Source organism: Gavialis gangeticus, unplaced genomic scaffold (genome assembly GCF_001723915.1).
Source record: "Gavialis gangeticus isolate Ggan-Ray unplaced genomic scaffold, GavGan_comp1, whole genome shotgun sequence".
In the NCBI taxonomy this organism is placed as follows: Eukaryota; Metazoa; Chordata; order Crocodylia; family Gavialidae; genus Gavialis; species Gavialis gangeticus.
In genome coordinates, this window is record NW_017729031.1 from 55798363 (window position 1) to 55812503 (window position 14141).

The window sequence follows — 14141 nt, forward strand, 5'->3', positions numbered from 1 at the left end:
GCTGCAATTTTTTTTTTACTTACGTAAGTGTGCCATAGGATGGAAAAGGTTGGGAAACACTGCTTTATGGAATTAAGGTTCATAAGCCATTCAAACATTCTTCCAAAGAATAAGATTTTAAACACCAGATGACCAATAATAATGACTGTGGAAGGAAGTAGTTGTGTTGACTTTATATTTCAGTGGTAGGAAGAAGGGCTGAATCTGGAAATCTCTTTTCTCCCCACTCCATAACCAAGACTGCTTTCTCAGGGCCCTTGCTTCAGACTTCCCCACGATTCCATATCCTTCCCAAGGCCTCCTCAGTGAGTCCAACTTCACTGTCCCTGTAGGAAAGAAGGATACATAATGGGAAAAGGGAAGGACCAGCCATAGAGTGGTGGCCTCTGAGCCTCAGTTTCAGTTATCTGAAATTAATTTGTTTTCAAAAAGTAGTTAAGCAGTCAAGTCAGGTACAGTTACTGTATTAAAATTTTTAAACTTGTCTTGTAGGATGTGGAAGCAAATACAGTAAGACTCAAAGAACATGACCAAGATGTCTTAGTATTGGAGAAGATCCCAGCAGGAAACAGAGCTTCTAATCAAGGAAACTCACAGCCTCAGCACAAGTATGTTTTTATTCAATAGTGCAAATGTCAGACTATGATTAACCTTTTCATATGGTATTATTATTTAAACAATAGCATATTCTCCTGTTCTGTGGAACAATGTAGTACATGTAAGGTTTTTTTTTTTACCTTCAGCTAATCACATGCCCTGTAGTGCCTAATATATCAATTTCCAACACTACACTAGTTCTATGCCTTTACACGATAATTCTCTAAAGCACTCACTATAAATACTCATCTCATGCAATAGCTTTTAAATAGACCGCACATGGAGTATACTGAAGCCCTCTTAGGCAAAACAGCTGTGTAAAAGACATGGAAAAAGTGCATTGCTTATTATTAAGTACATATATATTTTTATATTGGTTGTCAAATTCAGGATTTTAATATAAGTTTCCCAGGAACACTTTATGCTTAATATGAAGAGTTCAAGCAGAGAAGTCTCCTAATGCAGCACAAGACCATCTGACAAAATACCTTTGCATCCCAATAATAATACACTATATTCTGTGAACAGTTCTGAAATGATGGGACAGTTTGAAGGATGGAGTAAGATTATCATAATTCTGCACAATAGAAATAAATCCCTAAGGGCCCTGGAAGTTATTGTTTATATATATAAACAGATTTTGCACATGTGCATATACACACACACTCATCTTTTAAAAAGTAGGAACACTGGCCTGGAAGGGGCCTCATGGGCCATTGAGTCCAGTCACCTGTGTTCTCAGGCTGTAATGGAAATAATCCCCAGAACAGTCACAGCACAGGTTGGTAGCCATTTTCTTTTGAAGGGCCAGCATTTTACTGAAACATTGGGTTATATGCAGGTTCACTGAATGGTAGTGTATATGTGCTTTGTTAACATGTATCTGATATACCCGGCAACAATAATGTAGCTAATATTAGACATTTATAAGACCTGAATCCTTTCTGTGAATCTCACTTTTCCCCAAAAGAGGAATTCATTTTCTTTCCGTTTTGATAGGTTTTTATTAGGCAAAATGAAACACAAGGCAAATGTTTTCTACCCACCATTTTACTCTGATGCATAATTATCACATATCAGATACAGCTATATTTGTAATTGCATATTTTTTCTAGAAAGATTCAAATCAATATTCTTTATATTTTAATATTTTTTACATCCATGTTTCATCTGCTGTATAATTTGTCATCAAACCCTCCAATATCAGTATTGAACTGTTATAAATTTAGTTTGAAAGCCAAATACTCTAGTGGAATAAATACATGAAACTTGACTAAAGTGCGTAGAGCTATGCCAGTTTTTGGTCATTTACGATTTTAGGACATTTGCTGTTTGTGACTCAACTCTGATTTTTTACCATATTTCAAATATTGTTCAATCAGTATTTTTATATCAAAATGTTTCAAACAGCGTCTTCTTTTGCAAACATGGAGTATTACTAATACATTTAATGGCTCAAAATCTGGCTGTTTTGATTGGACAAATAAATTATATGACATGGCTCTTCTCTAGTTGGATGAGGGTATATTTTAAAATGTAGGAGATGAATGAGAATTCAAAGTTTGCTTTCCACAAATATTTTATAAATGTGGTTAAATTCATTGATCCTATGAACATTCCTGCCTTTGGATTATTGCAAAAAGCAAATATAAGAGAAGTTTAAGTGGCCTGAAAACGATATGCCTTAAAATGCCTTTTAGGACTCAGTTTATTTTTCAGTTTCATAATGTTCTTTATATTTACATTAAATCTTCTAAAGTGCTTGCAAATAGGACATCTCTATATGCTGCTGTGGGATGCTGAATTGGATGAGAGGCTAGCATTTGGCTTCAAAAAACCATGTTTAAATAAGGTTTCAGTAAATGACCTGATTTCCAGAGTTCTGAATCATCTGAAATTATTGTGTTCTCAATACTCTGGAAAATAGGCTGCTTGTTTAGATGCCTCTAGGGGCATACCTATAATCTCTCGCCTTTGGATAGCTTGGTTAAACTATTCTGATTTGGCCAAACTCAGCTCTGATATTGAGTGTTCACCTCTGATTGTGAGACTGGCTTCCTTCTCCAAATGAAATTTGGCCTCTGTGCTAAGGTTAATGTGACAAGGGTGGCTTCCAGGCCCAGTACTAGTATGGGCCCACCCCTGTCTCTGGGCAAACCTCCCACCTTGTTGATCTGCCACGCCTTGTAGGTAAATGACTGAGATGTTAAATATGTGGGAGGCTGCCCTTCATGTACCGAAATGTCCATGGGCAATATATACACGCTCCTACTATCCCTATTCATGTCCCGTGCCTCATAGGTGTCACATTGTGTGATGATACTCCGGCTGAAGGCAGGGCCAAACTGGGCACACACTTGGACCTTTATCATACTGGCTGCTTTGAGTCTACTCCCTGCCTCACCAGGGCCTCTTGCACTCCACAGGCTCTCACCCGGTCTCTTGCATACTGCCTATCCAAGCCACATTCACTTCACCCTACTCAAAGAGATCCTCGGGCTTTCCTCTCCACCCCCTGGCACAGGTTTTTGGGCCTATCCCGTGGCCCTCACCTGAATGGGACTGAGAAATTGCTCAACTAGGGGCCTACTTCATCCCTGGCTCCTCACTGGACAACTATGCCCCTTTCTCGGGCCTGGGGTCTTCCACACCAACAGGTTCAGGTGCTGCTCTCCCTTAAGCATGCCTGATCTTCACTCCACCCTCTCCCAGAGTGGGGGTCTTAATCCCCTAGGACTCAGGTGCTGCTTGTTCAGTGTGCCTGGCCCTTGGTCCAGGGCCCAACACCTCATAGGGCTCAGGTGCAGGTACTCTGCATGCCTGGCCCCCCTTACCCCTCCTAGTAACCCACCCAAAGGTGGAGGCAGGGGTTTAGGAGCTTGGACCTACCTTACACTAGGGAGGTGATTGGTCCTGGTATTTAAGTGGGGCTGCCACGCCACTGGCAGTACCACCAGGCCTCCCTCTCCTGACAGGATGCAGTTTTAGGTCATGCCCAGGACCAATGAGGCCTCCTCCATCCCCATAGCCTCACCCATACCTCTGAGCTGTTCCTGGAGCTGTGCAGGGAGATGCTTCTTCCCTGCTGGCTGATCTTAAACTTCTCTCTACTCTCCCAGAGCTGAGCCTTAAAATGGCCTCCCTCATCAGCCACATGACAGCTCCCTGCTCCAGCCCTTAAAGTGACAAACACCCAAAACGGGTTTTCTGTCACAGTTATCAACAAAACTCCAATTTTAATGTGGGAAATTTCTCCTAAGGAAATAAATGGCAAATGTAAGTGACTTAGAGCATGTCTACACATCACCCTACATCACTGTAGTGACATGCTATGTCACTGTACAATGTGCTATGGCAACGTAGGGATCACATGAGTCTACATGTGACTGGCAGCTACTTCACTGAAGTGGTGCGCTCCCCCATTTTAGTCACCACCGTGGTGAAGGTGTGGCTAAAACTGTTTGCCACACACAGTATGGGCAGTTACTGAGCTTTGCTTTAGTACTTCCAAAAGGAAGTACTAAAGTACGGCCCAGTAACAACATCACTGTAGGGCAACGTGTAGATGTGCCCATCCTGTACGACATTAAACTAGGTTCAGACTTGACTTTTAGTTCCTGGTAAATTATGCAGAGCTTGAACTGGTGAAACAGAGGTGAAATGCCCTTCATCCATCCCATTGTCATTCCTGAAACCACCCAATCATTTAAAAGCATCCTGTGTTCCTTTCTCTGAATCTCAGGAAAGGCTTCACTTGCTCCGAACTGTAGTTTGGATCCTTCCCATCCTTTTACTCCCTCTCCTGCTCGAGCCACAGTTTCAAAGAATGACAGGTTTGCACCAAAAGGCTAACTCTGAAGTTCTGTCTCCCAAGTTCTAACTTCTGTTTTCATGGGTGATCACACACCTGCAATATTTCTGACACCTCACAGAGTGTTGCTACATTCTGCAGTCACTTCAAGCCGCTTCACTGGTTCGTGTTCACTTTCATATTCAAAGTACTGCAAACTGAGTTTTTTCTGCTTCACTCACTCAGGTACTTGGTTAGTATCTCTGCCAGGATGTGCACTGGTTTAACAAGTGTTAGTGTTCTTGGGACATCAATACAGTTCTTCCAAAGGGGCTGGCAGGTAAAAGAGCTGTGACGGTCAGTGCTCAAAGTAAGGAGGAGCTCCCAGGAGCTCAGCTCCACCACTTATTTCTCAGCAGGAGCAGATCCCTTCACTTCTCTGGGTTTTTTTTTTAAGTTTTGTACTTTATAACTTTAATGCAGAAAAATGATGCAATGATTGAAAGAATAAAATGAAAGATAAAAAGAATTCCCATTCACAAGGAGAGGAAAGAGAGGGCAGGTATCAGAGGGGTCCTTTTCTGCAATATCCTATAATATCCTAAAAATTTGCCAGCATTCCATGCAATAGATATGGTAACCATACTAGTTGCAATGTTCCCTTGCACCTCTTTAGAAATGTGGACACCCAGCATATTTATACCATTTACACTATGCCTTTACACAAGGGTAAATGTGGAGCAGACATGATATCACTCTACTTCAAAATAAAGGTACCCCATAAGCAACTATAGTGTTTATACATAGATGTAAGTTACATGTGTCATGTGCCTAGGTAGCCTTTTGGTCAAACTTTCACCTTTTTTCCTGCCACCTAATGATGAGGGACCATAATAGCTACAACCTCCTACTCCTGGATAATTTGGTTACCTGTCTGATCCGGTTCCTGGTGTCATTAGTGTATAAAATCAAAGTAAATTAGTCTATCGTAAATATGTTGTGTCCCCCAACCCTACATTTAATACTAGGAGTGGTACAAATACTGAGGCTATATAGTTGCATATACTAATTTACTGCACTTACCTAACACTATTGCCAAGTTCTACCAGTACGCGTTACTATCTTTCCTAATGTCCTCTGGCCAGTTCAGACCTGCAACATTATAGGCATTCTTTAATTTCTTTACTCTCATTTTGATAAGATTGATCATACTAAATACTAATTCGCTTCTCACCTTCACAGTCATTCTATTTAAACTCACCTAAATCCTATATTATAACTATTTTTATTGTTGCTGAGGCTTCTGTTCTTATGAACAGTGCTAATAGCGCTTGATGGGAGGGTCTGATTCACCCAGGTTTACACCAGTGCAGTTTCATTAATGGAGAATGGGGTCCTTCATCATCTTAGTCCTTACAGAAGTCGTGGTGGGAAGGTAAGTATAATTGTTCACATTTTGCAGATGGGAAACCTGAAGCAAAGAGGTTGAATGATTTTCCCCTGGGCCACATTGAGAGTCCGTGTCAGAGCAGGTATTTGAACTCTATAGTGTTGTATTTGACTCCCAATTCCATGCTCAGAAGTCTTAGATCTTCCCTTTGATACCAACTTCCAATTGATATTTTTATTTTCCCTTTGGAAAACTAACCACTTCTTTTCCCTTCCCAGGTATATTGTGATGTCAGGAACTCCAGAGAAAATTCTAGAGCACTTTCTAGAAACTATGCGCCTTGAATCAACTGTAAATGAAGCAACAGGTAGAATTATTTGACAAAACCTGTATTTTTATTAATAAATTGGATAGGTTCCCAAGATATAAATTACAGTGTAATGCTTTGGAAAACAGCCTTTAGAAGTTTCTAGAAGTAGAGTTAATCAATGCTCAAACACAAGCTGAAGAAATTAAAGATGATGTAACTTGTGTGGAGCTTAGATCATTTATCTAAAGATCAAAATTTTAACATAAGAAGCATAATAAGCATAAGTAATTTAATTGTGGGTGCATCTGCACATGACTAATGAAACTAAATAAACTCTAAAGCAGTTCGTGCTGGAGACAACTGCTCTTGGGTGCAGCATCTACACGTGCACCCAGGACAGCAGCAATTTGAGCCAGGATGGAGCAAGCCCCCACCTGGCTGGGCTGACCTGGCATGATTTACACCCCCAGTCACTGTCTACATCTGTGTTTCAGCACAATAAGGTACTCTGCTGTAAGGCAGTACTGTCCCCAGTAGTACTATCCTATGTTGCAGATACTTAGTTTACTGCACCCTAATGCCGGCATGTATCTGTGACTGTATCACTTTACTGCAGAGCTAATTAGTCAACGCTGCAGTAAACTGCACATGTAAATGGACCCACTGATACTTCTCCAGTGTATTCAAAGGATTCAGCATTCAATCAAAGGATTCAGTGCACCAGAGGGTCAAGTCCTCTGGTGCAAAAAGTGCTTCAGCCCTACTATTAGGTACAGGAATATGGCCTCTTCTAACTAGTTATTAATAAGTATTTTAATAAAAGAAGAGAGTCAGGAGAAAATAATAGTATTTACCAATACAGGGACTTTTATTTTAAATTATTGCAATATAAAGTAGGCTATTGTTTTAGTACGCATGTTTTTGATGTTACAGATGGCTGAAGAGCATGTTAAATGTGTATTTTTAATAGTTTGTAGTTTCTGAGTCATTGGAGTGATAACATTGGTGTAATCAGTGCAAGCCATGTGATGAAAGAGTTGATAAATACTTTTTGCCTGGGTGTTTTAGCCACATTTGTGAATAAAAATAAATCTTACTATAATAGTTACCTAGTCATCTAAGATCAAATGCTGAACACAAAGCCATTAAGTCTGTAAATAATTAATGATAAATTTACCACCCCTGTCATACATATATTATTTAGGTCTTTGAATTGTATTAACTTTAAAATTATTTCAAAATATTTTCCTTCAAAGTCCCTAATTGCAAGATTCCACATTTTATCTTGCTGGCCTGCAAAATGTCACAACAAAGCTATTTTTACTGGTGTGAGGACAGACGTCTGAAACTGCTGATTTTTAGTTTATGCATTCCCTTAAATTGAAAACAGCTAAACCAGTCTGTTTTGCATACTATGCAAAGACAAGATATTCCCTGGCTGAGGCCCTGGGGGCATTGCATAGCTTCAGCTGAGAGACATTTCCAAATGCTGGATTATAGTGAAAGCAATGAGACAATATGGATGGGCACAGTTGCCACACCACATTTTCCTTGACATCCCTCCATTACAAGATTTTAAAATGTTGTTCCACTTTGAAAAGAGGCTTTACAAAAGTGGTCTCCAGGGGTAGTCTGTTCATTGTTTCTCACTTATTCATTATAAGCATTGCTTAGTTTACAAGTAAAATGATGTTTTTTTCAAACTGCCAACCCTGCAGACTTATGCTGGGCTTGACAGCCAGGCCAGTTAAATCCTCCTCACTCATCCTTACAAGTACAAAAGGTAACTAATGCCCTTACTTCTACCTGTGCCATCCCACTATCAGCTCATTTGGAGGCAAAAGATAGTGGACCCGTTGCCAAGATGTTGTGAATGCTTTAGCTAGACTTTCAGTTCTTCCCAGTCTAAAAATGCTTCAGTTGTATGACTAACCTAATTTCTAAGCTAAATTTTCTATACTGAATTTAAATGCAACTGTGAATCAATAACTGTGAATCAATTTTAATTAAAATAGATAATAGATTTTTGACTAGCAGTCCAGCCATTTTAGGTTTTACTGCATGCTGGAGTCAACAGGTATGCCATTTGGTATAATAACACTGGTATACAACACTGACAGACATTTTTAGGTTCCTAGGTATAAAAGGCATGATTCACATTATACTTTGGTATCTGTCTATATAAATGACGAGCCTTCCCAAATAATTCAAGTGTCACATAGGTGTTTATTGTTGTGCTGAACTTCCTCCTTTTGAAGTATCTAGTACAAAAGCAAATATTAGAGATACTTGCAAATATTGAAAGTGAAGTACATGCTCCCTTTGCTGAATCAGGACCTTAGTGTGGTATTTAAGAGCCAGTATTCATTTGATGCAGGCTGAGCACATCTACTGAAGCAAGGTTCTTATTGTGTCTAGAATCCTGACTGATGTTGAATCCATTTAAAGAAGGCTAAAAACTTTAAATTCTATGCTGAATACATTTTCAAGTTTAATACTATGCACAAAATAGTACAGAATGTTTACAAACTGACCCCTTCTCTGTCTTCAGGGAATTAATGAGATTTTTAACCGAAACAAGCATAATGGTTGTGAATCCTGAGCTGTTTGCAAAAGCTTAACTTTTTCCTTTATTTGTTTTCTTCACAGATACTGTTTTAAATGATTTTGTTTTGATGCACTGTGTTTTTATGCCAAATAGTCAGCTATGCCCAGCTTTGATGGCACAATATCCTTTTGTAATGAGAACGTTACATTCCTTTTAAGACCACCCATAACAGAAAATACACAGACACATTTTGAAATGCTTCTAGATCTCCAAAGGTAAATGATCGTAATGGAGGTTTGTTCTTAGTGTACAACTAACAAATACCCATAGGTCACAGTTCTCAATGGTTAAATCTCCAGCAGATGAACCATTTACATACTATGATGAGATACAGTTCTGAACCTGAACACTCCATTTTCCCTTTCCCAAAATTGCTAAGCAATGAAAATGAAGGCTACCACCCTGACTGAATTAGTTGAGAATTACATACAAATCTGAATTATTAGAGATTATTGCTAACAGGCATTTTACTATACCTACAGATTTTGCTCATTGTCAAGCTGTTCAAATTATGCTTGCATTACCATTGCTTTGTTCTCTTTCCCTCCACCTCTGTTGGTTTTTACCTACCTGTTGCATCTTGATTTTACCTAAGACTTAGCTTTGAGGGTAGGGACTGTCTTTTATTGTATGTGTGGAGAGAGCCTCTAGATGCTAGCATAATACAAACACAAGTAAATAATAATCTACAGCAAATTTTAACATGCATTATGTGGAAGCCTAAATTATATGTAATAAATGCAGTAGAAACTAAAACTCACAGGTACTGCATTAAATTGGAGCAAATTCCTCTTCCATTATCTACATTATTCATTAATGTACCTCTGAAATACACATTTATCAATACCTCAACCTTCACATAGTTTTGACAGAGTCTTAGATAATGAAGGATTTTCACTTGGCCGTAGGAAAATATCAGCTGATAGGGAGCATAAAATAAGCATATTTTGCTTTCAATTTTATAGAGTACTGACAAGGCTGTAATAACTTAAATTTATGTTTTTTTAATATTGTATTGAAAAGAGAGTGTTTTCCTTGAAGCTCTGTAAGGTGAGTGACATCTGGGAAAACTGACATCCTAAAGCCATAAAATAAAGCATCATGTCTTTGTCTGGCAAGTTTGAGAATCCATTTCTGCTGCTCTTAGCAAGGATAGTAATTGTTTTGAAAACCTTTGGACCCACACAGCCGGTTTAGAGAAAATTGTTCATACACTGACAATAAACACATTTTCCAAAAACATATAGTTTTGGGTATCAAAATTTTATGAAATGCTGCTGCTGACAGCTTCCACAAAGAAAAATAAAAACAGACAGTTTTTGCCTTTCTTTGGATTAATCTTGTAGCTGCTGGCTTATATTATCACGTAAGTACACTAAGGATTTGGGCTATCCTGCTCTTGCTTATATCAGTACAGTTCACATATACAATTAATGGAAAAGTCAGGTGCAACAGCAGAATTTAGAAAAGCTTTTTCCCCTATCAAATAAAGGGCTAGGTAACAGTATATATTGGTGTTGCTTAGCTATCTGCTCACATTTGATCAAACTTACTCCTGTTCAAAAAACTTAGCTCTATACACAATTTACAGGGGTTATGACAGGCTTTATGCTAACAGTTTAAATGAAGGATAAATAGGGGTTTAAGAGAAATGGCATCCCACTGCTTTAGTTTCGGCCTGCTTTCATCTGACTTGTTTGTTTGGTCAGTTCTGAATGTGGAAAATCAAAATATGCCCCCTTGATTATCCCATTGTTAGAGCTGAAAGGTTGCTAACTAAGCTTATCTCTTCAAGCAAAATCACATTAGAGAAATGCTGTGAGAGGTAAAAAGAACACAGTTATACTCAGTGATCAAATTGCAATGGGAAAAGAGGAAAGGTATTTGTGTCAGAGTGATTGTTTTTGCTTAAGTTCCTAAGTTGAAATCCATATAATAGCCTTTATTTTTTCATGTCTGCTTAGGAGACAATTTTGTCTGGCAGCAGGCAGGTATTGGGAATATACCAAAGTGCTTAATGCTGTCAAGCATCATACTCAGTGGGTGCATCTATATGTTCATTAATGTGTTTTAGGTAACTATAACAGGGAACCCTAGCCCTGTTGCCAGAAGGCAGGTCAGCCCCTTTAAAACCAGAACTTTCTGGGCACAGCATACTGATAAGGGGGGAGTTAAAAGCTGAGCCTGGCCAGCTAGTCAGCTGACCGGAAGGAGGCAGGCCAGGACTATAAAAACTCTGGGCTGGGCGGCAGTAGATGCCAGCAGTCAAAGGGGAAGGAATGCATCCCAGAGCTCCCCAGAGAGGCTTGGAGAGCGGTCCAGTGGCTGCAAGAGGGGAACTACCGAGGACTGGAGAAGAGACAGCAACCCTAGAAGAAGGACTGTAGCAGATGGTGGGGGAGCAGAAGCATGAACCCCTGAGAAACTGTAAGCTGGCATGCTGCCTTCTTTAATCATATTTTCTTGGTGGCGGTTATAGCCCATGGACAGGACTGTTCATATTTTCTTTTTTTTGTTATTGAACAACACTGGTGGTTTGGGTGAGGCTATTGGGGAAGGAGGAGGCCTCATTGGAGCCCCGCTATAGCGTGGGAACTCCTGCGCCTGCATAGGTGCAGTGTTCAAGGTGCACAGGCACAGAGACAGCACAGTATTTGGGGGCACAAGCCCAGGGCCAGAGAGGGCAAGCCTAAAAGGCCAGGCTGGTCTGGTGCACCTGTGTGCATAGGGGTTTTTTTGTTTCTTTACCTGGGATGTTGGAGGTCCGGGGCCTTTGCCAGGCTTCAAACTTGCAGCCCCCTGGCAGTGGGGCCAGTGGACGGGCCACTGGGCCAGGGAGGCTGTGCTCCAGATTGGAGCAAAAAGGAGGGCCATGAGCCCCAAGACTCTAGAGCTAGACCCTCGGAGTCAAACCCTATCTGGTGGGTTTAGACGGGGAGGCCTAGCTACAGAAAGACTGGGGTCAAGGCCAGTGTTGGCAGAGGACCCCAACATACAAAAACAATAGGCAGCCTCCCACTTATAATATTTCCATCAAGACAAGGCAGAAAAGTAGAGAGCAGGAAACCTTAAGGGGACTCCAAGGGCACCCCCATATAGAGCACAGATAATGCAAAAGATGGTGCTGGGGAGGCCGACCTGTTAAATCTAACGTACATTAAATCTAGTACCTCTGGGCACCTATATACAAGTATGGAGATTGCTCCGATGTGCTGGAATTCCAGCACATCAGAGCAGGCTCAATTGAGTCCGCTGGAGCATGACAATTGCTGCACTCCAGCAGCCTCCTACATCTCGCGTATCAGCATCCCCATGCTTAAAAATGGTAGCCATTATTAAGCATGGCACCATTTTCAAGTGAGGGGATGCTGATACAGGAGACACAGCAGCACTTTAATTAGAGTGGCTCTCAGAGCTGCTGTAATTAAACTCCAGCCCCACCCCCACCCCAAGAGCACATGTAAAAGTGTCCACCATTGTAAGGTACTAGAAAAAGGTGCATTCATCTATTTTAATGTGCATTAGCTAAAGAGCATGGGGTTTTTGTGACGCTTTAATGCACATTAAAATCAACTAATGCACATTAAAGCACAAGTGTAGATGTGCCCAGTGTAAATTATTTAGCTTGTCTCTTGTTTACAAGTGTTTGGTCTTTTATAAAGTCACTAAATGTAGGAATAAAAGAAAAGGATGTTGCACTGTTTTGGTTATATGTTAGAGTTTGCTTGGAATTTAGGGCTTATGCCAATTTCTGTTGTCTGTCAAAGCCGTCTGAGAAAGGTACCCTAATATGCTGGAATGTGGTATAAGGTTATGAAGCTGCCAACACTATTCTGACTTAGCTTTTTTCAGTATCTTATCTAGGACCAGTGAGGGTTTGGTTGATGTACTAGTAACTAGAGTCTATGGGAGAGTGTGCGCATGTGTTTGAATGTACACGTTAAAGGAGGATTGTCAAAATAGTCCTAAATTTTTCCTTATTGTTGATGCTAATTTTTTGGATGTTTAAAACACAAATGATTCCTTAAAATAATTACATCATTCCATTGTGTAAGAGATATTGGAAATATTGTTCCAGAGAGTTGGGTTCGCATCTAAAAATATGTATCAATATGTTCACACACAATGGCTAGGGACAGACATTTAAAAAGCCTAACCATGAATTGATTCAATCTTTGCAGGTTAGTTTAACCTGGCTAGGCAGAACTGGTTTGAAACTGGACAGACATTCTCTCTGGACTGAGGAAATTCAGGCAAATGCCTGTAGTGGCTCAGGCTAGAGGCTGGGAGGCGCTAGAGCAGCCCTCCCTTCCCTTCTGCAGGGGGCTGAGCTGAGGGGGCATGGCCAGGCCCTGGCAGGACTCTCTCATTAGGAATCTCTGCCTGCACAGTCCCAAGCTTTTCCCTTCTGGCTGCTCAAGGGGAGGGAGTGTTGCCAGCCCCTAGCCCCAGGCTAGCACTCTGAGGCGAGGGAGGGGTGCTGTGCCCGTATCTGTTGATGATACAGAGCTTTTCAGTCTCCCTCCCTGTTTCATCATACTGTCTGCAGCAAACTAACGGGCAAGGATGCCAGCTGGGGGCTGATAGTGATAAGTTTTTTATCACCCAATTAGCAAATAACTGGCATCTCTCCATTACTTCATACTTCTTAAGCAGCTTACCAGCTGACCTGTTGATTAGCTCCAAACAGCCCTAAGCAGTCACTGTTCTGTCTCCCTGCCCCAGTGAAATTGGAGAGACACATACACAGAGACATCTCTCAACATTAGCTAGCATACCACATGCCTAGGGTCCATGGGGCTGAGGTCCATGCTGTGGGAAATGATGGGACAGAGGGGTTATTTCCTGCTTGAGCAGCAGAGGAGGGGAAGGGGGAAGTCAGGGGGAAGGTGGGCAGACCCTGCTGCATCTGCAGTCTGTGCTGGAGCCTTACACAGCATTAGCTAGCATACCACATGCTGGCTATGGTCCATGCTCTGGCAGAGAGGATGAAGGGATCCCTGCTTAAGCAGCGAGTGGTGAGGGGGTGGAGCAAGGAGAAGCTACCAGACCCTGCTGTGCCTGCAAGTCTCTGCCGGAGCTCTGGCCAGGGAGCCAAGGGGAGGGAGCAGCTCTGCTGTGGAGCAGAGAGCTCCACCCAGCCCAGAGAGTATGCTGGGATACTGGGGGATTTAACTTAAACCAGCAAGGGGTCTGAGACAGATATTGCATAAATTGTTTTGACCCAAATCAATTAAGTCTGGTACTACATTCAACTAGGTTTCTCTCAAACCAGTTTCAGCCATTTTCAAACTGGTTTATATGCAATGAACATCTGTTCTGCTACAGGTTTAAACCAGTTTCTGATCACTTAAACCAGTTTATGTGTAATGTCTGTCCCTAACCAATGGATCTCATGTAGCTTTTGTTGCCCTGAGGGGTCAGGCCAACGCTCAGGATCTCAATA

At 41.1% G+C, this 14141-nt stretch overlaps 1 protein-coding gene across 2 annotated transcripts in view; it reads left to right on the top strand.

The window, feature by feature from the left end:
- Window positions 1-14141, top strand: part of RAPGEF4 (Rap guanine nucleotide exchange factor 4) — a 304750-nt gene that overhangs the window by 214691 nt on the left and 75918 nt on the right. For both annotated transcript variants that reach the window (XM_019522934.1, XM_019522933.1), the window contains exons 12-14: window positions 493-608; window positions 6056-6144; window positions 8737-8815. In XM_019522934.1, the coding sequence (XP_019378479.1) occupies window positions 493-608; window positions 6056-6144; window positions 8737-8815 (284 nt within the window). The remainder of the gene's footprint in view (window positions 1-492; window positions 609-6055; window positions 6145-8736; window positions 8816-14141) is intronic.